Source organism: Podarcis vaucheri (assembly GCF_965113315.1).
Source record: "Podarcis vaucheri genome assembly, chromosome: 1".
NCBI classification, from domain to species: Eukaryota; Metazoa; Chordata; class Lepidosauria; order Squamata; family Lacertidae; genus Podarcis; species Podarcis vaucheri.
Window position 1 is genome coordinate 84,946,745 of NC_138759.1, and position 25,612 is coordinate 84,972,356.

Consider the following 25,612-nt stretch of genomic DNA (forward strand, 5'->3'; position numbering starts at 1 on the left):
TGTACATACACATCCATGCAAGGTAAACATAACAGTGAGGTGCCATTGGATGGTTGTAACAGTAGAAGAGGAGAGTCGGAAGGCTGTGAACCTGCAATAGAATGCTTGCCAGCTAGCAGCTAGAAGGCACTAAGTCTGTTACTTGCATACTGTGGGTTGTGTCCAACAGAGCCATCCTGTTCACACAAGGACTTCCCTTCCCTCTCCACTTCCCATGTGCTCTAGAAGGTTAAGGGGACAGAATGGGTGGGTGTACAGGGAGAGGGAGGAGAAGTTCTGTTGCACAAGCAAAAGTCTTTGGGGAAATGGGCAACTTCGTTGGATAGAACCCTGAGTGCCTCAACACACCAGTACATAGTTACAAAACTTCCTATCACACCATGAGAAATAAATGAAACAGTTAAAGGTGCTGGGACCCCAAAATACACAGGAAGCTGTTTCAAAATGAGCTACACTAATAATTCGCTAGCTCAATACCTTCTACTCCATTGGTCTGCTGTGGGTGTGTCAGGAAACACTGCTATCTCACAGCCTGATCTGAGATGGGCTGCAACAGTGGCACAACTATCATACAAAATATGTGGTAAAAAGGATAAGAAATGGGTGTCAAATGCAAGACTGGGTTAAAGGTGGGTCCCAGGTCTCAAAATATTGATGACTGTTGGTCTATTCTGACTGACAGAAGCACTTCAAATTCTCAAACAGATTTTTATTTCTTTCACCTATCTGATAATTCACCTAGAAATAGCAAGCATTGAACCAGGCATCTTCTGCATGCAAATTGTGCCCTCTGCTACTGAACTGCCATTCTTCCCCTTTGTTCTCTGTGTGTGGCTGGCAGAGTAAGGACACCTGCATTTATGTACAGAGCAGATGTGTCTTATGTGCGAGAAGAGTTCTGCAGCTGAAAAGTCATATATAATGAGGGCTGCCTCTGGTGTATCTGCACAGGGGGGAAAGCAGGTGGAAGATGTGTGGGTGGGTGCGAAAGTGCACAGGACAGCATGTACACAAGCCACAGCAAGGGTGAGAATGTGGGGAGGAATCTTAAATTGCAAAGTCATTGCAACAGGGGAAGGGATTCCGAGTATTGGTTTTGATTGAGGACTGAAAAGCTCCGCACTTACCTGAAATTGTATCCATTAGAGACTTTGTTCTTTTCAGAGACACCATCAAGCCGGTTGAATGAATAGCTGGGGACGCAGCGATCCCAAGAATGGTCCAGGTCACACACCCATCCGATCTTGATCCCTATTATCCCACCCTGTGCGGAAAAACACACCCTCAGGCAAAATCTCCCTACAAGCGAGCAGGGAGTTTCTGGCCACTAAGCAGGAACAAGGAACTTCACAGACACAGAGCCAATTCTAAAGGCATGCGACCCAAGATCACGTCATACTAATTAAATTATGCTTTTGTGGTCTTTAATTATTTTATTGTGCAAATTAGGGTGGCATCTCCAAAGTACAGGGGTGTAATCTTATGAACATCACCATAAAGTTATCCACCCTAACCCCATGCCTGTGGTCCCTGCTATCTCTGTTTGCAAATGCTTTCATCCTGGTACCACTGTTGCACCATTTATTTCAATGGTTGTGATGTACATTTATATCCCTGCTCTGATCTCTAAGGAGATCAGAGCTGTACTTTAGAATTTCAGCAACCTTGCAAGCTAGGACAGACTGTGTATCAGTGAGTTTGCAAGGCCACTGAGAAAGCATCATAGCTGAGGGGGAGATTCAGGTCAGAAACTAGGCTTCCAATGCTCAAAACTGCAATCCTGGCCATTACCCCACAGCAGCCACAGAGCACCCATCCTAGTGTTTCGTATTGGCAGCAGTAATACTCACTGTGTCAGCCAATTGGGCAAAGTCTTGCCCAGCAAATTTCACTATATCCCCAAGGCGCAGGATGGGGCAGAATGGTTGCTCCACCGGGTTGAAGCGGCATCTCTTGATATCTTCAGCTGTGAGGTTGGGTAGGAGGTTTCCCCTGGGAAGGAGGCAAAGCAAGTCAGACTGAGACGAGAACTGCTGAGCCCCAAATGAAGAGAGAGAGGAAAGTCAGAGGCAAGAAAAGTCTGGGCTTGGTGGTGCAATGCAACTCGGTCTGAGGAGCCTGCCCTACTGCTCCCTTCACCTAGAAGTAATTGGAGGTGACACTAGAGCCACAGCCATCACAGGGTGAAGGAGACTGGCCAGAAGAACTGCAACGTTTGCTAGCTGGATGTGTGAGCTGCTCTCTGAACCTTCCCAGTCTACTTCTGTGGCACAACTTGCTTGACAATGAAACAGCGAGCCCTGACTCTCCCCAGTGGCCAAGGGGAATGCAGAGTCAATATGGACTGCTTTGAGGTTTCACCTTACAATCAATAAATGCTAAATATATAAATTTTATGAAATAAAATAAATAAAAATTACTTGCTTGGAGACATTATGAGGGAGAGAGGTCATTATAGGGGTCTCTCTCTCTCTCTCTTTCTCCACAGATGCTTGCTGGTACAATTCACATTCTTACTGTTTGCAAAAAAAAACCCCAAACCTGAATCTCTAGAGAGGAAAGAATAATATTGGTGTGGAAGAGCCTGCTTTGCTGACATGCAACCTGCACCCACTACACTGCACATTAGCCATGCCCTCCAGGTGTTCCAGACTACAATTCCCATCACCTGGTGGCCACCAGATTTGGGAATCAGACTGTGCTTGACAGAGATGACATACTTCATCAAATGCCATCCAGTGGCTATGCCTATGCTGCAGATAGGGAACTGGTGTTGTTGGGATACAGTTCCCATCATTTCTGACTACTGGGCATGCTGACTGGGGCTAATGGGAGCTGGAGTCCAAGAGTATTGGTGGGGGTGGGGTGGGGGAGCCGCACAGTTCCCTGCCCCTGCCCTGCCCCTGCCCTATGCCCAGGAGGCCTGTTGCAGCCCAGCCACTGTCAGTCTGTGCCACCACTTCCCACCCTTTGCACGGAGCCCTCCTGCAACTTCCAGAGAACACAATTCCAGCGGGATGAGGAAAACCTCTGGCCAAGGGAAATTTCCAGAGGGCAGCTTTCAGACCAAGTGTATCGGGAGCCACATTCCTGAATGCCATCCCCACTCAGGTTTATAGGCTGGAGCCCATTTACTCACTTTTCAAAATTGAACAGGGGGAAACGGATGCTGTTCTTAATGAAGAGGGTGAAGTTTTCTGCTTCTAGCATGACAGGTCTGCAGGGAGAAAAGTAAAGGAAATTGATTATTTAGAACAGGGCGGAGTACTGCAGGGCTGGCCCAGCCATTAGGCAAAGTGAGGGGACTGCCTCAAGTGGCAAATGTCTCCTGGCTATTCCTCCTAAGCCCTGCTAGCCATTTCCCTCTGTTGGAGGACAAGGGCTTTTTGTCTGTGCTTTTGGTGGGGCATGTTCTGACCTCCTGAAGAAGATTGCTGCCTCAGATGTGGTAAAGGATATGACCACATCACCACCTTTTAATCAAATGAAATAACCAGGTGAAATAAGATGAAATAACTCCTTCCTTGGAGGTTTTTAAGCAGAGATTGGGTGGCCAGCTGTCACGGATGCTTGAGCTGAGTTTCCCCGCATTGCAGGGGGTTGGACTAGATGACCCTTGGGACTCCTTCCAAATCTACAATTCTATGATTCCATGATCTCTGATAGTGGCAATATAGTTCATGTTGAGGTTTCAGGTTTCTGTGCAAGATTTTTTTTTTTTAATTGCCGTATATGGGGGATTTCTTCATTTTAAATCAGGAACAAGCCTATACTTGTCTGTGAGGCACTAAGACATTTCATGCATCCACCAGTTGGGGCCTGGTTATGATGCTCACGTCACCTGAAGCTGGAAGTCTTAAGTAGGCATTGGATCAGTACTGGGATAACTGTCAAAGAACCATCCTGTCCTTCCATGTCAGATTAAAACAAATGGAAAAGCTAAGCCACCACCTACGCAAGGACATTTTTGGCCTCAAGAAATATTTGACTACAGGCAAGAGTTGGCGGGTCTGCTGGGCATTATTTGACTAGTCAGTTGACTAGGGCGCCAGCTCTGATTGAAGGTTCACAGTGGGGTTAATGTTCCTTCTCTTTGAAATAATCATGGTCCAAGCACTTACACATTTACATTGTCCACCTCTGCTGGGCACCAACCCTGGATCTGACAGGTCTGGAAAGTGGAATTGTAATTAACACATCGGCCTGTCAGGATCCCTGCAGAAGGAAACACTCCATCAGGGAAATGTCATGGTAAAAAAAAGCAAAGCTCAGCATGTCAGGAAGCCATGTCTTCATTCAAAGATTACTTGAGAATTTGTAGTTCACCTCAAATAGCAAAACTGGATGGAACTCTCCAGCTCATTATAAGGGGCCCATTGCAGTCTCCACACACTCCTCAGCCGCCACCCAACCACCTGCCTTTTAATCAAGCACATCCAATCCACTGTGGGGCAATCCATGACTGCCTCAACCTGGCTGAACCCCAGGTCAACCTGAATTGGCCTGATTTGGTTTGGGAGCTGATTCAGCTGGAGCCTGTGGACAGTCTTAATCAAAATAATATCTAAAGCCACATTATTCTTTTTAAACCACAGTTTTTCCTGTGCTGGATGCCTGTCCACCAGACTTGTTTCAACACAACTCAAGAACGTATGGTGGGGAAAATAAGTTCCACACATTCCAACTATTTATCCTTCCCGTCATCCCAGAAATTGTTCTAAAAATAAAATTCTGTACAGAGCAATCCAAGTACCAACCAGCCCCTGCTTGGCTCCCTCCCCCCTACTGTCACAGCATCATTCATGTGCCCTCAGACCATTCAGTATGAAAAAAAGTAGGTCAATGGTGTATAGATCATTCTGCCAATGATGAGCCAAAGCCATTACATTTCACAGTGACAATGAAAGGTAAAGACAAGCCTTTCATTTGTACATCGCTCCTTCCTTGTCTATTGTCTGTTGCTTACCTGCTCCTGTGGCGGTGGGGACGGGCTTCTTGCAGTCTTTGTCCCCCTTGCACTTGTACCCCGGCTATTTATGAAACAGGAAAGAGAAGAGATGGGCAGAGAGAAGAAACCTCTAATGTTTCCAATATTAGTTCCCAGTTACCTTGTCCCCCTGTTCCGAGATGCTCAGACTCCTGAGGGAGCTAAGAATATCTTAGCTCCCGATCCCTGTCTCATTCACCATCAGTCCTTAAATTTCTTTTTTGGAGGGAAGGAGCCCATTAATAAAATCCATGAACTCCACCCCGCCCCTTTCTCTGCCACCAATGTAGCCAATTAGTGTGAGCAGTTCTGAGCTAGACGGTGAAGGCAGCTTTTTATACTCCAAAATGAACAGGCCAGTGCGGAACGTCAGAGCTGCCACCAGCAAGAACACTGGATTGGCTGTGCCCACGTTGCTGCCACTGTGCCCCAGCACATCCACTTCAAGCAAGCTACATGGCATCATGCAACTCTGCCCCACCACACTGACAGCTTCTGCTGCAAAGCTTCCTCTGCCACCAGGATAGTCTTCTCAAAGGAATAGCTAAGGAGGGAAGCACCAAAGGCTAAGCCCCTTTTTGTCTAGAGCACGGAAGACATGACAGGAGAAACCACAGCCCCAGGCCACCTCCCTTCACCCTCTCTTGCCTGACCTGCTTACATCAGGGCAGACGCCTTGGAACTGGTTCTTCGTCACAATGAGTTTGGTGATGATCACAAAGACCGATGTTCCCTAGGAGCAGGTGGGAGCAGGGAGGGAAAGGAGGGAAAAGTTCACGTTGTTGCAAGGAAGGGCACAAAGACAGAAGAATGGTGAACAAATGAGTTACCGCGGTCACAGACCAAGAAAATAAAATGCAAAATTAAACCCAAATGACAAGTTGAAGAAGAGTATGCCAAGTGAAGCAATGGGTGGGAAAGAATCAGAGAACACCCAGGCAAGGATCAAAGCACAGACTAAGAGACCGGGACAAGCAAACATTTTTTTATGAGCCTGCCTGTCCACATCGACCAATGTTAGTCAGCTGCAACCAACTCTCAATAAGTTTGCAAAAATTCACCATACCAGACCTGTGACTATTTTTGCAATGGATTAGAATTTTAAAAATAAGACCCTGAGGCAACGAATTGGAAAGGAGATGCAATTGTGCATATATATTTTAAAAACAACAACACTTTTCTTTTTCTTTGTAAAAAACCCTCCCTCTCCCTCCCTTGAGCACTCACTCAAGCTTTTCCACCACTGGGGAGGAAAAGGTTTGGGGGGTACCCTTCCTTCCCAGGGAGAAAAGTTGCTGGGGAGGATTTTTTTTCATCAGAAAGGGTTAAGCTTTAATGCTGTATTGTTTTTAACACTTGATTGGAAGCCACCCAGAGTGGCTGGGGAAGCTCAGCCAGATGGGCGGGATATATATTATTATTATTATTATTATTATTATTATTATTATTATTATCATTATCATTATTAACAATAACCCCCTCCCTTTTCTCTGGCTGTTCTTCTGCAGCTACTCAGCCATATGCACAGTCACTTTTGCATTTAACATTTGAAAGGGAACTTGTGCAGAGAACCTGCATCCTGTACACCAGTGGTTTTCAACCAGTGTGCCGTGGCACTCTTCTGACTTTTCTTCCCTCCCTCCTCTGTTGCCCTTTTGCATCTCTGCCTCCCAAAGGCTTGCACAGCTGTTTATTGCACCAGCCCTGGCCACAAGCTCCCCAGGCGAATGGTGCCTCTGGGGCTGGCCAGGGGGTACTGGTTGCCAGGAGCTGAAGTGGCCTTGGAGTAAGCAAGTGGGCGAGGGAGTCCAGCCAGCCAGTCCACCAGCCCTTGTTACTGGGAATAGATAAACAAGTACAAATCTAGACTTGCCAAGGACAAAATTAACAATATTTAGAAATCATCTGTACAAACACAGTATTAGGTTAAGTTTAGGATAAGTACAATCTTTTTTCACAGGTGTATTTTAAGAATTGTTATTCTTTTCACTTGTAACTTTATACTGGGTACAAAAATCCTTTTAATTTTTCAATAAAGAATAACTTTTTTAAAGCTGTGTAATATCAATATAATCTAAGGATTTGCATGGCACACTTGTAAAATGTTCCACACCTAGGGGTGCCTAAATACCTAAAGGTGTTCACACGATTAAAAAAACTAAATGCTTGCAGCTGCATTTTTCACACAGGCAATAGGAATTGAGCTTGACCCTGGCTCCTCACAATGCATACATAGATGGACAAACAAAAGAGAGGCAATGTGGTGTAGTGGTTAGAGTATTGGCATGAAACTGGGGAGACGCAAGTTCAAATCTCCCCCTCTCCCGCACAGCTTACCTGGAATCCCTGGTTCATAAAATGAAATAACTAAATTTCCACGTAAAGTGATCCTGAAACAAGGTCCCACCTTGAAACAAACAGCACAGAGCAGCCCTTATGTTCTGGAATGTCAAGTCTGGAAATAAGAAGCCGCAACTCTTAGGAGAAAATGAGTTTCCCTTTTTCAAGCATCTGCCTCGGGACTGGGCAGGAAAACAAAAACAGAGCTGGTTTCTGTGCTTGGAATTACTCTGAATTTTCCAATAAGTTAAGAAGGAAAGTTCTCTTCTGCACCACAACTTTCCCACGTCTGCCAATGAAAAAAGGTTACTCAGAGTTTCCAAAACATTTTATGGCAGTTCCTCTCCCCTGTTGCAGTTTTCGGCAAGCAAAATTGAAACATGTGGCTTAGAACTTGAGCTCCTATGAGCACAGTTCCACTGTTGGGGTGTTTCTGCTGAAGGAAGGGGGAAAGCATTTTTTGCCGATTCTTCCTCCCCCTTGCAGCTCTCTGAAAAGCTGCTCGGCTCTGGATGATGCTGGAGTTTGGAGGTGTCCCCTCCATGTCTGAGCCTTCACTGACCCGCACATTCCCTTTACTCCGTTTAGAGTGCACTCCCACTGCTGGTTTGAAAAGCAGGATACACACATTAGCCACAATCCATATTTATCTTGTATCAGTCCTGCCGTTCCTTACGAAATCTTGAGTTTTGATGTATTTTACCCAAACCAGCTTCGATCCAAAATGAGAAAAGAACTGTGTACATGTTACCAGCTTAAAAAGCAGCAAGGTTGTCCTTTTTGTTGAATCGATATTGGATCGAATTTGGTTTGGGAGGAAACACATCAAAACACACTATTTAGGGGGGGGGGAGAGATAGGGTGCAGGAAAGATATGGATTGCGGCTAATGCTGTGTGCACACTGTGTTCTGAACACCAGTGGGAGCGCAGTGGATGTTTCCACAGCCAAAAAGTGATGTTGTGTACATCATCTCCGTCCTTTATTTTAATACAGTGGTACCTTTATGAATACAGTGGTACCTTGGTTCCTCAAATGGTTTAGTTGTCGAGCAAATTGGCTCCTGAATGCTGAAAACCCATAAGTAAGTGTTCCGATTCGCAATCGCTTTTCGGAAGCCAAACGTCCAGTGTGGCTTCCGCTCGAGTGCAGGAAGCTCCTGCAGCCAATTGGAAGCTGCGCCTTGGTTTTCAAACAGTTTTGGGAGTCGAATGGACTCCTGGAACAGATTAAGTTTGAGAACCAAGGTACCACTATAGCTGTAAAGACATTAGCAGATTATTATGCTTATCTCCAGGACATAAAAGGTTTCATTTGCTGATCTCTGCTGATTAAGATGCTGTTAAAAGGCACAGCAGCAAGCCAGAATGATTTTCTACCCTGTTCAGGTGCCGTCTTTTTTTTTATTTAAAAAAACAAAACAAAATTAAGTTAATGTATCAAATATATGTGTTACCCATTTTCGTGGGGGGGGGGGGGCGGGGTGCAGGAAGACTGAACCATAAGACAAACAGCAAAGCATACTATAATCCATTAATGATGTTCAAATACAATAACTTGCATGCTGGTGTATTTCACCTTAACCCCCCCCCATCTTGGTGACAGATGCTGGGGGTGTAACATGACACAGTGCTCTAGCTGGCAAGCACTGCCTGTGGCTGGGAGCCGCCATTTAAATCCCTCCCCCTAATTCCCCCATAGAAACTGGGCGGGGAGTTGAAATGTTGGCTGCAGCTCCTTCAGCATCAGGAGCACTGGGCCCAGGAGATGGGCGGCCCCTTCACAGCCACCCAACATTCCTGACCCATGACCTGCCATGCAGAACAGGAAATGCCTTCAGATAATTTTCTAAAAATGCTTAAGGATGAAGGAATGCAAACTGCTCAGTCTAGCACATGGGCAAGCAAACTAAAGCCCGGGGGCTGGATCCAGCCCAATCGCCTTCTAAGTCCAGCCCGTGTATGGTCCGGGATTCATCGTGTTTTTACACGAGTAGAATGTGTGCTTTTATTTAAAATGCATCTCTGGGTTATTTGTGGGGCATAGGAATTTGTTCATTTCCCTCCAAAAATATAGTCTGCCCCCCCCCAAGGTCTGAGGGACAGTGGACCGGCCCCCTGCTGAAAAAGTTTGCTGACCCCTGGTCTAGCACCAAGCAAAGGGGGGAGGGAGACAGTTGATCCCCACCCCTAATTGAGGAAGGTGTGTGCTAGGAGATTACACATTTGCTGTTTCCCTGAGTGGTAAAGAGCTTCAGGTGCTGTGCTGCCGGGATGAGTTCTCCTTGTGTACAAAAGCAACTGAGTTCTGGTTTTCTTTGCAATATTTGTCCCCCTCCCCCTTCAAATAGGCAAGCAGACTGGAGGCAAACGGACATCCCACATGTAGGTAGCAGCTGCTGAACACCCCAGTTCCAGTTCCAGCTAACTCCAGCCAACCACAAGAGTCTGACTTTCTCCCCATCCTGCCAGTCTGTTTTTGTTGCCTATTTAAATTGCCAGTGCTGTTTCTCATGTACACAACTGCTGAGAACCGTCCCATATTCCAGCCCTGCTGACAAACTGCCCATTCAGGAGACCATAAAAAGTCATTAAGAAATACGGATGGGTCCTGGTGCATACTTTTAAGGCCATAAACAGCACAGGACCCATTTGACATGGCAATCCCCCCCGTCACCCCCCAAAAGCTTGACTTCACAATTTATTTGATGCCAGTTTAAGACTGTGGTATTTGCATATATTTGTTGAAATTGGATTGTATTTATGTCAAAATACTATTGGGGAAAAATTGGAAAATAACATTTATTTTTTAAAAAAGACTATGTGGTATTTGCAGGGAGTCGAGTGGGGTGTAACAGGAATGGGTGTGTGTATCTTTATTATGATGAATTCTGTTTTGATTCTACTGTATTGTTATGAGTTGGCCGGTGGTGGGAGGTCGGGGAGTAGGCTGTATGCTGAAACTCTTCTATCCCCTGTCCAGCAAGTGTAATATAAGCAGGGATTAAAATTCCTAGAAGAGTCAGGCTAGCTTCCTGGTGAGGTGATGGAGACATTAAGAGAACAAAGGAAGTGGATCTGTGCCAGATGCCAAACTTGCTGGTAGTTAGAAAGACAAAGGTGAGAGTGAAGAATTGCAGGGTCTGAGCTAGAAGCTGGAAAAATGCTGCATGCTGGGAAGCCAGAAAGTCAGAGTGATGCTTGATTTGTGTGTGAATGCAAGGCTGTGGCTATGGGATAAACAAGGCCCTCTTGGAGTGTTAATGCTGTTAATGTTCCATCGTAGGCTCAGGTTGTATATATGTGTAAATAAGCCATATATCATAACAACACCACAGTCTCCGCTGTCCCTTATTCCAAAGGAAGCACAAACCTTGGGTAAGCGCCTGGAACCCCGGAAATCTCACACCAATTGGATATTGGGGTGGCACACAACAGTGTATTATTCTTATTCTACACTACCCAGGGATTTGTCTGGACAAAGGGCAGTTTAAAGATTTTAAAATCAAATAAATGAACATGAACGCTCTTTTATTACGTCCCATGAAAACTCAGTTTGCGTTGACCAAGTCAAACGATTTGACAATCCTATCCTATTGCCCCCAACTCCCCGGCAGAGATCCACATTCAGCTGCCCGGGTTCAGTCCACTTGCAAAAGCTGGCAGGGACCTCAGGACACCATATCCTTGACTAAGCCTTACTCTTGGATTCCACCCCATCCATCAGTTTCACTGCAACATGCAGCAAAAATCAGAAACAACTGGGACGAAGTTGGTGGCTCCAGAATTCGGAGCAGTTGCTCCTATAATCTTTGGGGGGTGGGGAGTGGGAACAGCTCATGTTCTTACCCACAATGTTTTCTGTTCATGGAACTCTTCTTCTGCATTCTTTGTATTCCTAATGGGCCTGAGCATGTTTTGGGAATTTCCTGCTCAGTTGGGGAACATGAGAGCAACGTTAGAACTCTGTTACAGTTCCAATGGGGTTGGGGGGGGACAGCATAGAAGGGTTATCTGCGGTCCTGAGAAGTACAGTGTGTATATATTTAGAACACAAATTGCTTGTGCTCACTGACCTGTCTCAGATTTGATGCTGAAGGTACAATGAAATCTGAACGCATATCCATAGAATATTCCGACTCAAGACTCCAATAAACTTTTATCTACAGTTCTGCTGATGCCAGTTACTTGCTGCCTTGGAGCCACAAGAAAGGCTCTTCATACCTTCATCTGTACTGTATTGCTACCAACAATCTTCCTTTATGGCACCGTTTGCCGTGGCAAGTGAGCAAGCATGAAATCATTAAGACACTTATTTTCCAAGAAGGCCTTTAGAAGTGCTTTAAACAAGGTTTGCACTCAGGTGTGATTCCCCAGGGCAAGAAATACTCACAACTGAGCATCTGAAATTGTGCAGCCATGTTTGTTCTTTTAAAATACAGACACCGTAGGCCCTGATCCTTTCCCATTTACTATTTATGTGCAAACACAAATGGCTCATTTGCACCATTAAAATATTAAGTATGTATATCTGGTTCATGCCTGCACATTTATCACTTGATGGCTGCAACATCAAGGGGTGATTCGTATGACTGAATGACAGGGGCAGTGTGTCCTGTTTTGCCTCCTGAGATGAAATGGGAACGTGTCACCCATACCTGGGAAGCTGAAGGACAGCCACTGGTAGAGAAGCGATGCTGCTGCTATTGCTACTTCTCTTCTGGCGGCATGGCCGGGGGCACCCATGGGGTACTGTCTTTTCAACTTCCACCACCTGAGGCAGCTACTTCAACCAGCCTCATGGGCAGGCCGACCATGCTGAATGGGTCATTCTAGAACAGTGGTTCCCAACCTGTTTTTGGCCATGCCCCACCTAAGCATCTCTAAAATCCTGACACCACCCCCCCCCCGTGACATATAATTATTATTATTCAAAAAGTGAACTCATATTCACGTGGAGGAAGCCTAAAAGGCCATTCACTGTTAATAACTCATTCTCGAATTGCCCCCCTTAAAAATCAAATTGCCCCCCTGTGGGGCATGTGCCCCATTTTGGTAACCACAGTTCTAGAACATTCTTATCACTTCACAAACAATGTTATTACATGGAGTCAGTCAGCATATGCATTCCCTTGCTAGTAATCAGGTATATAGTAATCTCTCTTACAGAAAGTGATGCACAGTCATGCACAAACTATACCAGGGAATATTTTTCTGAGAGGGGAGCCACATTACCACCCACCCCAAGTTATTGTTGAAGCCATACTCTGCTGCTGAAGGGTTTTGCTGCTGCTTTATTGGGTCTGTGCTATGGGTTATTGTATAGCTTGTATTGCTTTTTTCTGATTTTATATTATACTTTACGCTCTCAAGTAACTTAGAGACTCCTTACATAGCAAGCGACTATTAAATTGAAATCATGATGACAAAAATAAAAATGATCAATTTATCCAGACATCAACAAACCAAATGGCCTACCCATCTTTCAGCCTCAGGAGAGCTCCATACCCTTTCAACCCAACTCCCTCCCCGAGAACTTCGTAAAGGCTTACCTGTGGAGGCGTAACATAATCAGCCGTGTCCATGACCTGGTTACTGTACTTGCCAAAGCCTTTCACCTTGGTCACCACAGAGGACTCAATGGAGGTGTCTCTTATTTGGTAGGCCTTCTCGTGCAAGAACACCCATCTGTAGAAGGGGGGATAAACCAGTTAGCAAGCCCTCTGGGGCTAGGAATGCCTTGTATGAAATGACAAGACACAGAAAATAATGGTGGACTAATTTACATGAGCAAAAACCACCCTGATCTTTTACTGCAAGGTTCGCTAACTTCGTGTGCTCCCACTGCTGTTGGGCTCCAGCTGCATTCAGCATGGCCAATGGTCAGAGATAATGGGAGCTGGAGTCCAGCACACGGCTGACCCCTGTTTTGGTGTCCTAAGCATTAGCATTGTGAATGGAATAGCTTCCTATGACTACTAGATCTTGGGGCCAAGTAGTTTCTCCTCATGCTTCTGCATAGCCCTGTGGTAGCGAGGTCACATCTTCCATATTCTCCCAGCTGTTGCCAGACGGTTATCTCATTTTGGGGTCTCCAGCTCCCTCCCTGTGGGCGTAATCCATTTCTATTGCAGTCAGTACAGGTGTTATGAATTTGTTTGGCATTTCAAAAGCCTCTTCTGGTTGCCTTGTTATGAGAATTGGGGGGTTGGGGGCTTTCTTCAGAGAAGGAGTGATGAGGTGATCTGCTGGAGTGCAGGGGTAATTGATGATGTGAGGCTTTCAGGTCCTTTTAAAATGAAGTTTGAACCATAAACATACTATTTTCCAGTTCAGACGTTGTCCTATCTATACCATTAGCCCCCTGCCCCATAATAGTAGATCCCTCCCAGTTATTGCTTCCAAAAAAAATGCTGTTTCCCACAACAGGCCTCCCTGCTGGGCAATAAATGACGATAAGCCCTGTAGGAGGGCGTTTAAAAGAATGTTTTTGTCCAAACCAAATTGTAAGGCAATTTTTACTTCGCATCTCATTTTTTGTTGGGTGCTGCCCTCTAGCGCTCAGACTTATATTGATTTATCACAGCGATAGATAGAAATGCCATCCATGTATGCAGCTGATGGCTCTGACAACGGTGACTTTACCAAGAAGGAAGCCAGGGAGCATATCAGCACTGGCCAAATGGAAAAATGTCACCTGAACACATTTACTCAACAGCATATCCCACTGATTTCAATTAAGCCTGCTCCCCAATAAGAGCATGTGCTTAAGAATGCAATCTGTAATGCAATTTGTCTAATTTGGGTTTCAGTGAATCACAGATTGTAAAGGGCCTTTCTATCATCAGTCTGATTTCTGGCATACAGCAGGGTGCATATATTATTCCTCCAGTAATTCTTAGATAGTGTCTGTACCTTTTATGGGATATCAGACATCTAGCGCTGAATCAAGCACATCCATTGGCAAACTGTTCCAACTGCCAATTATCTTCCCGGCTAAATGTTTGCAGCTAATTTCCAGTCTGAGGGATTCAATCTCCCTGCTGGATCCCTCTTTGGTTGCCTAGAGATTAAAAAATGGCCTCCGCTATGAGACATCACTTCCTTGTTCATCCCTTCCCTTGCTCAAGAAGACCATGTGAGCCAGGCACAGCTGATGCCATCCCATCCATACCAGAATGACAGCCTTTGAACATCACAAAGGAGAACAAAAAAAAAAAAAAAACCCTCATGAAGTATCAGATGCCAACATTCAAGGTTGGAAGCCACTAATGGATCAAATTAAATTAGATATTTCCCCCCTTCCATACCCACTTAGAACTTGGTAAAATGCTAACAACATTAAGCACACGGTCATTTTGAAATGAAGCTGGCAGTTCAGTTAAATGGTCCATTTATTTCCCTCTGTTTGATCAACTCAGAAGAAGTAGAAGGGTTTATCCTATCTTACACCACTCCTTTCCTACTGCCTTTGCCAAAGACTGGAGTTTTGCTGTTGTAGGTAACATACGCACAGGATCCAGTCCCCTCCTCTTGAGGAAGAGCTTTTATTGAAGGGATGTCACACATTTCCCCAGCACTCAGACCACCCCAGTTTTGTCACTGGGGAAAATGCCCTGTCCATCTAGCAAAGATGCTGATATTTGCAACTGTTGTGTGGAATGGACTTTGCCAGCAAGAGGCTCAGAAATGGTGACAACAACTTCTTTGCTGGGTCAACACCGTTTTATATTGACTACTTGGTAGTTACAAACTAGGGAGGCTAAAAACAACCCCAGCACATCACTCCAGTGCGGCAGCAGGCAAGAGAGAGTCAGACACTAGATGGGTTATACCAGCCTGGCCCCCATTCAAAGTTCTGGGCTACAACTACCATCAGCCTATGCTTGCTAGAGCTCATGGGAGTTGTAGTCCAAAACATTTGGGGGCCAGATTGGTAAAAGCTGGGTATATACTATCACCCTGCAATAATAATCTTGCCATTTTATGAACCTTTCATTTTAGGAAGGCCATGTACTTTCCCTCACCCTGGCATCTGAACCATACCATACCCATCCAGCGAATGTAGCCAATTGTATCCCTTCTATGGCAATGGATCCTGTCTCCATTAGGGGGGTGATGGGATATCCTCCTACTGCTGTAGGATGATGGCTAACATGAGCATAGTGCTTTCAAGTGCGTGCGTACCTAAACTCTCTGTTTGGGGGGGTGTCTCCTGATTTATGCCACGGTGCATCTGCAGCAGCACAACCAACAAAACGCCTTCATCTGCCTCAGCTGCAACAAAACATGTCTATCCCACATCATTCTCCACAGCCACAGCAGGCATTGCAACCAGGGACGCGGACTTATAAAAAATATTGGGGGGTGGGGTGGGAAAGCTCATGAATAATAAATAAGCTCATGAATATGCAAATAAAGTGGCGCCGCCTCCTCGTGAGCGAATAGGGGAGAGCGTGCTGCGCCTACTAATCAGCTCCGAAGGAAATTGGGTGGAGCTTTTGCTCGGGAGGGAGGGCAGGAGGCATGCAGGCAGCCCGACCCTGTGCATTTTGGGCTGGGGGAGGGGCGGCGATGGCGCTCTGCTGGAGGGGTGCCGGAGATTATTGGGGGGGCGGAGCCCCCCAAATGAATTTTTGAGGGGGCTCGGGCCCCCTGAAGCCCCATGGAGTCGGCGCCTATGATTGCAACCTTCTATCAGTTTGACTTCACCCCCAAAGGCACACTCCTCCACTGTCTCCCGAGACAGACAGACACCAACAAGGTGTGGGATGAGGGCTAACAAGAGCATAGTGCTACAAGTGTCTACCTACTTAAACTGTCCATTGGGGGGGGGTCTCCTGATTTAAATATTTAGCGGGGGGGGAATGATTTGATCCCCTTTCCTTGGGATGGGATTGATCTGTTTGCGTAGGGAAAAGTTCAGTAGCTGGATCTGAGAAGTCCCCCTCCCCAAATACTTACCCAGCCCCCCTTTTCTTTTTCTTGCCCTAATTTAGAACATAAGCATGGAGTTTCCCCCACAATCACGAGTTACAAACCTGCCTTTTAGTAAAAGTTCCTGAAGGTTCCTCAGAAGCTAATGGAATCCATGACCACGAACATATTTCATGCTTTGTGGTACAATCAATGTCATGCCAATTCCTAGACTCCATGCACCAGCTTTGAGCAGCATGTCGATTACACAGACTACAAATGCTTCGCTAGGCTGTGAGCCAAATGAAACCCTGCGAAGGGGGGCTTAGCAGTACCTGCATCATGTGACTCAAGAGCCTTTTCAATCCATGTTTACTATGTAAGAACATAAGACGGTAAGAAGAGACACCCTTCTGGGTCAGGTCAAAGGTACGTCTTGTCCTGCATCCTGTTTTCTCAGTGACCAACCAGATGCCCATGGGAAGCCCCCAAAAGCAGGACCAGAATGAAAATAGCACTCTCCCCACTTGTAATTCTCCCCACTTGGTATTCAGAGAAATGCTGTCTCCGACGGTGGAGGAAGTGCAGAGCCAACAACACGGCTACTGCTCATGGACAGCCTTATCCTCCATGAATATGTCCAATTCTCTTTTAAAGGCCTTCCATGCTAAGTGAGTAAAGAATTGCTGTGACATGCAGCATCCCCAATCTACATGTGTTAACTTGAGAGCCTGCATAGAGCCTGCAACTAATTGTGGTTTGTACAGGAGTATCATATATCCTTTTGAGCTGTGCAGAATCTAATAAGGCATCACAGGCTGAAGTGTGGGAGCTTGTCGTGATGGCTCACGCAGCAATACCTGCAGGAAGTTCACAACCAAACCCTTAAGTGGAGCCCAAAAATGTAGGCACAAACTCAGCAGAGGAACGTTTAATCCAATAGGTCCAGTGCTATTTTTCTAGGAAAAGAGGTGCTAGACCTCACAATGAACGCCTCCCTTGTTCTCTTATAATGGCAATGGCACTCACCTGACAGGTGCTGGAACTGAGTTCTGGTGAGTTCTGGCCACTGTTTTTTTCCTTAAAAAATGTTTAGGGGTACTCTCATTTTCCTACTCATATTGAAATACTGCCCCTCAATGAGGCCAAACTTAGATTCACAAAATGTTTAGGGGTATGCATCCCCCCAGGAAAAAAATCACTGGCTCCAGCTGGAAAAAAAACACCCTGAATAGGTCATCATCCAGCTGTCAGATGCCTGGCAGAAGAGATATGATTTAACCAGGGGGGGGGGGAGAAAAGAAATGCAAACATTATTGCAAAGAAGTTCAAAGCACTAGCATGAAGTTGGCATCCTTTAGAGAAAAGGAAAGGAGTATCTGTTCTTTACTTATTTCCCTAATTCTCTGACTTCTGTTATTCTGCCACACGAAAACTGGAAAACCTCACTGTCATCTCAGTCACTTGCCAAAACAAGGAAAGTCTGTCAATTACTCTGGCACCTGATAGCCCTCATCCTACTCGGAATAAATATCATGGAACTGTGCTCCCCTGAGTTCCCCTTCTACTGCGCTGCTGATCCTGGGGCCTGATGGAGAACTACACATAGCCAGACGTGCACATTCTCCTTCCACAGAGGTAAGATATATTACCTACTGGTTAGAGTGTTGTAATAGGACCTGGAAGACCAGGGTTCAAATCCCTACACAGTCAGGAAGTTCACTGAGTGACCTTGGGCCAGTTGTTATCTTTCGGCCTAACCTACCCCAAAAGATTGTTGTGAGGACAAAATGTGACTGTAGAGAACCATGTATACCACTCTTAAGTTCCTTGGAGGATAGATGAGATTTAAATGCAATCAATCAATTGATCAATCAATCAATCAATCAATCAATAATAAACACACATTCTATTTATTATTTTTGGATAGCAAGGCAGCAATTACCTATTGCCAAACATCCCAAGTAGGCTAGTGAAATAGTTAACCTTTTATTTTGCATGGGATGCAACAGAATTCTGAGACAGCGCTAAGTGAGACTGCTACCAAACTGCACTTTATTCTTGTGGCCAAGGGTATATCCGTTCTGTACATTAATTAGGCAAAAGATTAGCCAAAGGCAGCATCACTTTTGAGTTTGTGTTGCTGATGCGTTCTTCTTCCAGTAAGGAAGCAATGCCCTTGAGCTTTCTGGCTCAGAAGGCAGCACAAAGTGGATAAGCTGAACACCCGTTTAAAAGGGCAGGCCAGCTACAGGTGTAGTGAGAAGCCTCAAAGAAGGTGGTGTCAGGAAGCAGATCAGGCAAATCAAAGTGTCAAGATCAAGGAACTTTGCAGTACTATACAAAACCCTCCCAAACCCATTTCTAGCTGTGAAAGTGTGATGAGAATCTCATCGCAAGCAGCAACTTATCTTTCAGACTACCCACAACTCTCTGGGAAACACCACTGCAAATCGTCCCTGCTCATAGCATCACACAGAAATGAATCAGGATGGTTATTTCGCTTGCCGGTTGAGAGATTTCAAGTGCTATCTAACAAGTCCCACAATTGTGCTGTGTGTGCACAGATGCGGGGAATTTTTACCAGTGACAACATACTGCAGTTTAAGTATCTGAAATATGGACTACCTTAAGGACCCCACACATCAGATGGGTAAAACACTGTAGTCCTGATCTAGCTACAGTGTGTGGTGACTAATAGCCCATTCCTATGCATGTTTATTGGAAGTAAATCCTAGTAAGTTCAAGGGGGCTTACTCCCAAGGAAGTCTCCATAGCATTGTAGCATGGGTCCCATTGAAACTACTATAAGAAGCAACTTGTGACTGAGGTCACATTGCATTCAATAAGATGGATGGCTCAACCTTATGCATATTTATGCAGAAGTACCATGCTTTTCCATTTATAAGATGAGGATTTTTTACGGATGGCTGCGTTGAAGTTAAATCCTTTGAAGACAGAGGTCCTCTGGCTGGGTCGGGACGACATGGGGTTGGGGGGCCAACTCCCATCTTTTGCAGAAGCTCAATTAGTGCCATGCCTTCCATCAAGAGCTTGGGTGTAACCTTCGGCGCCTCCCTTTCCATGGAGGCGCAGGTTTCAGCCACAGCAAAGGTGGCATTTTTCCATCTCCACCGTATCAAGCAGTTGGTCCCTTACCTTTCTCGCCTTGATCTGGCCACAGTGATCCATGTGACAGTCATATCCAGGCTTGATTATTGTAACTCGCTCTACGCGGGGCTGCCCTTGAAGCTGACCCAGAAACTCCAGCGGGTGCAGAATGCTCCTTTGGGGTCCTTGCCGTGGGATCACATTCATTCAGTGCTTTACCCGCTGCACTGGCTCCCGGTGGAATACAGGGTCAGGTTTAAGGTGCTGGTTTTGACCTTTAAAGCCCTATGTGGCCTAGGACCCTCATACCTATGGGACCACCTCTCCTGGTATGCCCCGCGGAGGACCTTAAGGTCCACAAATAACAATACTTTGGAGGTCCCGAGCCGCAAGGTGGTTGAATTGGTCTCAACTAGGGCTAGGGCCTTTTCAGTACTGGCCCCGACTTGGTGGAACGCTCTGTCACAAGAGACCAGGGCCCTGCGGGATTTGACATCTTTCCGCAGGGCCTGTAAGATGGAGCTGTTCCACCTGGCCTTTGGTTTGGACTCAGTCTGACCCTTATGTTTCCCTCCCCTTATGGTTTTGATTTATGGGCTACTACTAAAATGAGGCTGCATTTTAAATTGTATTTTAACCCGTATTTTAACCCATATTTTAATTAACTGTTTTTTTAAAAACATTTTATTGTAATTTTATTGGTGTTAGCTGCCCTGAGCCCGGTTCTGGCTGGGGAGGGCAGGGTATAAATAAAAAATTATTATTATTATTTATTATTATGTTAATGTTGAAAAATTGGGTTCTTATACATGGGTAGTACAGAGGGGTGATCGGGGATTGGTTGCTGCTGGGAGCTGGAGATTGTCTGCGGTGGTATTTCGGGTGATTGTTGGCTGCGGCAAGGGCTTTTTAAAATTGGCTGCTGCAGCGACAATTCAATTGGGCAGGTGATAGGCAGCTGCTGGCGGTCAGATGTTTGGTGGCTTTTGTGTCATGTGCAATAGGAAGCGTTGCTCAGGTGGGCAAGTGATTTTCAGCAATCCCCCCACAAAAGCTGAACGACTCTGAACGAAAAAGCTCAAGAACTCCAGGCAATCTCCGCCTATTTTCTTTATTTTGGGTCCCCCAAAATAGGGGGTGTCTTATACACGGGTGCGTGTTATACACGGAAAAATACGGTAAGTTGCACTATGCTTTGTCGAAACAAAATAAAAAAAATCCTTCCAGTAGCACCTTAGAGACCAACTAAGTTTGTTATTGGTATGAGCTTTCGTGTGCATGCACACTTCTTCAGATACTTCAGATTCTTCAGGTATCTGAAGACGTGAGCATGCACACAAAAGCTCAAACCAATAACAAACTTAATTGGTCTCTAAGGTGCTACTGGAAGGAATTTTTTTATTTTGTTTTGACTACAGCAGACCAACACAGCTCCCTGCCTGTAACTATATTTTGACGGTTTTCACTCCCTAGTAAATGTGCTTAGGACTGCAGCCTTAGTCATAGGGAACTAATGCTGGATTAGAGCCTGTGCATTTATTGCACTGCTAAATAATTGTCTCAAGAAGAACAATGTTCTTTAGTCTGTTAGACCCCTGGGAGTGGAGAGGGAAGACAGGATTTACAGCCGAGTTTCCCCCAGCAATGCAGTAGCGGATAAGAAATTGTGTTGCCCCCGGAAGAGGGGAGTATGCATAGGGGAGAGAGAAAGTAATGGGCAAGGCCCAAGCGGCTATCCATGCTAATGGAACTCTGGTTAACAACATCAGGGTTGGGGTGGGGAACAATTCAGTCCAAGCACTCAAGCTGATATGGCAGAGGGTGGGGGGGGGGGCTTGGCCTCCACCTATTTCCTGCCATCAGCCCCTCCGTTCATATTCCTCTGGAAGGATGCCCAGGAAACAAGTCTGTGCCTCATCAAGCAAATGAACTCCCACCATTCTTCTGGCACTGAGTGCTTGCAGGCTATCTATTTTCAGGTGGGATTCCATCACACACCAGCAAATTCAGGTTGTGCAGTTAAAGTGGATTTGGTGTCCTGCATGACAAATCCACTCCCAACCCCCAAAGTTTGGACTTTTTGAGATAAGGAAAGTGACAGGGAAAATGCACTTGATGCAATGGTTGTCTTAAGGTCCTGATAAACAAATCAAAGTGAATACCCAATGAACAGACATCACCTAATCGTCCTACAAACAATTCAGGTTCAATGCTCCTCTGGAAGTGTCCACTGTTGCAACGCCCATATACCGTATTACTACCACCTCTGCATATAACCAGGACACTTGCTGATATAGCTGCCCTCTCTCACCATCCCTTTCACAACCCAGAATAAAGCTCATAATTATTATTTCATATTGTACTTTTATAGCCTCTTCCCAACACTGTTTATACAGGGATAAATAAAAAAAATTCCTTCCAGTAGCACTTTAAAGACCAACTAAGTTAGTTCTTGGTATGAGCTTTCGTGTGCATGCACACTTCTTCAGATACACTTCTTCAGATACATACTTCTTCAGATATCTGAAGAAGTGTGCATGCACACGAAAGCTCATACCAAGAACTAACTTAGTTGGTCTTTAAGGTGCTACTGGAATGAATTTTTTTATTTTGACTATGGCAGACCAACACGGCTACCTATCTGTATACAGGGATAGTCCCACTTACCGTATCTCCATGGGACTTCCTGGTAATTAGACAACACTAATCTGCTTTGCAGACTTTGTAGAGTTTACCCTCACAAGCAACCCATCATTCCATTTAACAGATCAGGGACTGAGGCCTGCAGTCAGGGACCTATGTGGGGCCAGACTAGAAGTCTTGAACCCCAAAGCTCCAAATTCAAGGCCCTCCATTTCATTGCTTGACTCATAGCAGTGGTGTTTTGTTTCTGTTGTTAGCTTAATCCTGCCCCTCTTACCTGCAAATATTTATTTTACAAAAATATTATGTACTGCTTGATTGTAACGAAACTAAGGGGTTGACAATATATGTTCATTCTCAGTAAAAAATAAACAAGTAGTTAAAAACGTTAAAAAAATTAGAATCAGGAGTAAGCTAAAAAGAGATTAAAACATATTGATATCTACCTGTTTGGGTCAGCTTGCTTACAGAAAAAATACAGTGAAGGTGCCTGCCTGATGTGAATTGGCGGGAAGCTCCAGAGTATAGGTGCTGCCTATTCACAACAATATCAGTTTCAAAAGTGCTTATTCTGTTATACACAGGCACACATCTCACATCAGTCCCCACCCCTTGCCTGGGGAAACTGAGGATTTATGGTCTTCCCCTCATTCCGCTGGCTTTCCCGTTTCTACTCATTCCAGAAAGCTCTCTGTTAACTAGAAGAAACCATCTCCTAACAATTATCTCCCATAAAGAGACCTTCACGGGCCATTAGGAGACATTAACATTCTTTCGCATGTAAGGCAAAACCATATCATGGACCTATTTAACTGTAATCAATAAGAGTAAGCCCAGGGCACTAGGATACCCAGCAGTGATTCCCCCCGCCCCCTCCCCACATCTCTCTGTGTGCAGCAAAAGCTGTTTCCATATTACTTCTTTTTTTTGCCACCAGATGGCCTTCACAGTCACTGTTCCCTAGGTAGCTGCTGGCTTCCATAATTTCCAACTACAGTACTCATAACCTCTGCCCCTATATAGTAGTTGTCTCCTGTAGCTATGATCTCCATGTGCACAATCTCTCTCTCTCTCTCTCTCTCTCTCTCTCTCTCACACACACACACACACACACACACCTTTCCTGCTGAAGTAGTTTAAAGTTGGTCAGCCTGCTCACAATCTACTAATGTACCTTCTTATAGAGTTACCATCCCATGCAGTCATCCCCCAAAAGGCTTCCCTCCTTTACTCCACCCCCCAATATATATTTTTCTCCCAGAAACAACTTTAAGATGTCAGTGAGACTACTCCGGTATAAACAGTCTCAGGAAAAACAGAACACAGAACCCATCCCAAAGCAGCTAAGTGAACTGTTAATCGCCTCCTTCCCAAACCGTCCTAGCTCCCCTGAGAACTGTGGGAAGATGCCTTCTACCAGGTCAGACCTTTTCGCTATCAAGCCCAGCACTACCCACTCTGACTAACAGTGGCTCTCCAGCGTCTCAAGCTGAACTCTTTCACATCACCTGCTCCCTAATCCTTTTCCCTGAAGATGTGGAGAGAAGGAGCAGGGGGCTTTCTGCAGTCAAATCATGTGCTGTCTGCCACTAACCTATGAATCACGTCCTTGCTTCAGTTATTCATACAGATCTCCCACATTCAGCACACTGATAGATTTACTTTTCCAGGAACGACACGCAGCTCCCCCATCTATGTCTGTTCAAACGTGCTCGTGTCCCTCTTCTTTGCTCACATTCAAATGAACACCCAACCCATAAAAGCCACGAGTAGAATGAATTAAAACAACTACCAGGAGCCTCTTGCCATCTGGTAAAGCAAATTTTATCATGGCATGTGGTAAAGTCTCTGTGGGGCTGGATGCTCTGGCTCGGGGAGCAAGTTTGCAATGGCACAACATAGTGCAAAGAGTTAGCAGAATCCTTCTTTTGCTGGAAGAAACGACTATACAGTATGTGTGGACAAGCTTGCCTACATAATCACACGTCCAAACAAAGTCTCTGAAGGGACAACATGAATTCAGCTACTTGGTCTCAGGTAAACACATGGCACAATAGGCAAATAATCGTGAGCACTTCTTCAGTTAAAAAGCAGCAGCAACAGCAGCTCCTTTTTGTCTATGATTTCCTTGGGGCTATCAAAGGGCAGAAGCCCATGAATTTGTACAACAACCCCTTAGGATGATGAAACAGGGTTTTCACAAATAAAATTTGCTGTGGCCCTGAATCCAAGTCTCCTGGCTCTCCAAACAGCTCCTCAACTCCAGACTTGTGAGAGATGGTAATCATTTTCTATCCGCTACCCAAACCCCACAAGCCAGAGACAACACTGTCTGCAGCCTCGTGGAACCACATAAGCCTTCCTGCCACCTGCAACTGCACATTCCTTTTCCAGAGCTGACAGGCATGCCTATGTGAGTTATTATTTCCTTAGAGATCTTTGCAAGTTTGGAGAATCCAAGTGAAAATCTCTATGTATTTCAAGTCTCCCTTACAGGAACAAGTTACATTTAGAACCATTCACTTGGCACAGTGCTATTTTTCTAGAAAAAGAAATACCAGAACTCACCATGAACACCTTCCTTGTTTTCTCTTACAATGGCAATGGTACCCACCTGAGAGGTGCTGGACCTGAGTTTCGGTGATTTCTGACTGAAAAAAAGCCCTGACTTAGCAGCCTTGTCTACCTGGTTTCTCACACCCATCAAAAATAAGGCAAGATTTTTAAGGTAGCCAAGCTGTTCTCGGTAACTTCCCCAACACTTTCCTTGTTCTACTGTCCTCTACCAATACCTTTGTGTAAAAAGTTGTCACCTCTTGAGCGATGATGATTTGTGGGGTGTAAGCCCTTACCTTGCTTCTCCCACAGCCACCCCCCCAAGTGAGAATATATTTCCCCCATTCACATGCCATCCCTCACCCAATGAAGTAGGAAATGATCAGCAGCTGGACGGCCCGGTTGATCACGCCGATGGTCCAACTTTTTACCACCACCGATTTGGTGGTTTCATAGGTGAAGAAGTTTGCCACACAGTTCATGCCGAAGGAAAGCCCGGGCGCAGAGGAGCAAATCCAAGATGTTCTGCAGACAGGACTGGAATGTCAAGGATGTTGTGATGGGTCTATGAGTGGTAGACACGGAGGTGTAATCTGCGCAGGGAAAACATTCAGAAGCTTTTTGAAAAGAAGAAGTTCTGCTGGCTCCCTCCTGCTGTTGTCTCCTGCTACTCTGGGCATGCTTGAGACGCTGGGACCCCTTTTTATAAGATCTCTTTCCCCACCCCCACCCCTACCCAACACCCGGTGATGCAGTCAGAGAAAGGTGGGGCTTTCCAGCTCATCAATTACAAATTGGATTCTAGCGAGTGCCTAGATGGAAGAGATCTGAGCATTAAATAATGAATCTGCAATTGCTGCATTTCCTCTGAGTGGTGTTCCAGCTCTACAGATAGTGCCCCTGCTGTGTCAGACCTTCGCCACATCAGTCAAAGGGGAAGGAAGGAGAGGGGGAGGGGAAAGCTGAATAATATTCCCCTCCTGAGACGACATTGGAAAATGGGAAATCATTCTGACAAGATGCTGCCTGCTTTGAAAACAGAGGGATCCTAGTCCCAAATC

General features: G+C 45.4%; 1 protein-coding gene across 8 annotated transcripts in view; it reads right to left on the reverse strand.

Annotated features, from left to right (window-relative positions):
- The window catches only part of P2RX3 (purinergic receptor P2X 3), a 28,186-nt gene extending 2,967 nt beyond the window's left edge, over positions 1-25,219 (reverse strand). The window contains exons 1-8 of one of the 8 annotated variants that reach the window (XM_082211905.1): positions 24,915-25,219; positions 12,878-13,013; positions 5,649-5,720; positions 4,967-5,030; positions 4,122-4,215; positions 3,140-3,217; positions 1,851-1,992; positions 1,128-1,264 (exon numbers count right to left, since the gene is read on the reverse strand). In XM_082211905.1, the coding sequence (XP_082068031.1) occupies positions 1,128-1,264; positions 1,851-1,992; positions 3,140-3,217; positions 4,122-4,215; positions 4,967-5,030; positions 5,649-5,720; positions 12,878-13,013; positions 24,915-25,033 (842 nt within the window). In that variant the 5' untranslated portion in view covers positions 25,034-25,219. Of the gene's footprint in view, positions 1-1,127; positions 1,265-1,850; positions 1,993-3,139; positions 3,218-4,121; positions 4,216-4,966; positions 5,031-5,648; positions 5,721-7,324; positions 7,443-11,401; positions 12,020-12,877; positions 13,445-14,240; positions 14,319-24,914 lie in introns of those variants that run through there. The other 7 variants (XM_082211909.1, XM_082211906.1, XM_082211908.1 and 4 more) reach the window with 7 other exon arrangements.
- Between the last annotated feature and the right edge of the window lie 393 nt (positions 25,220-25,612).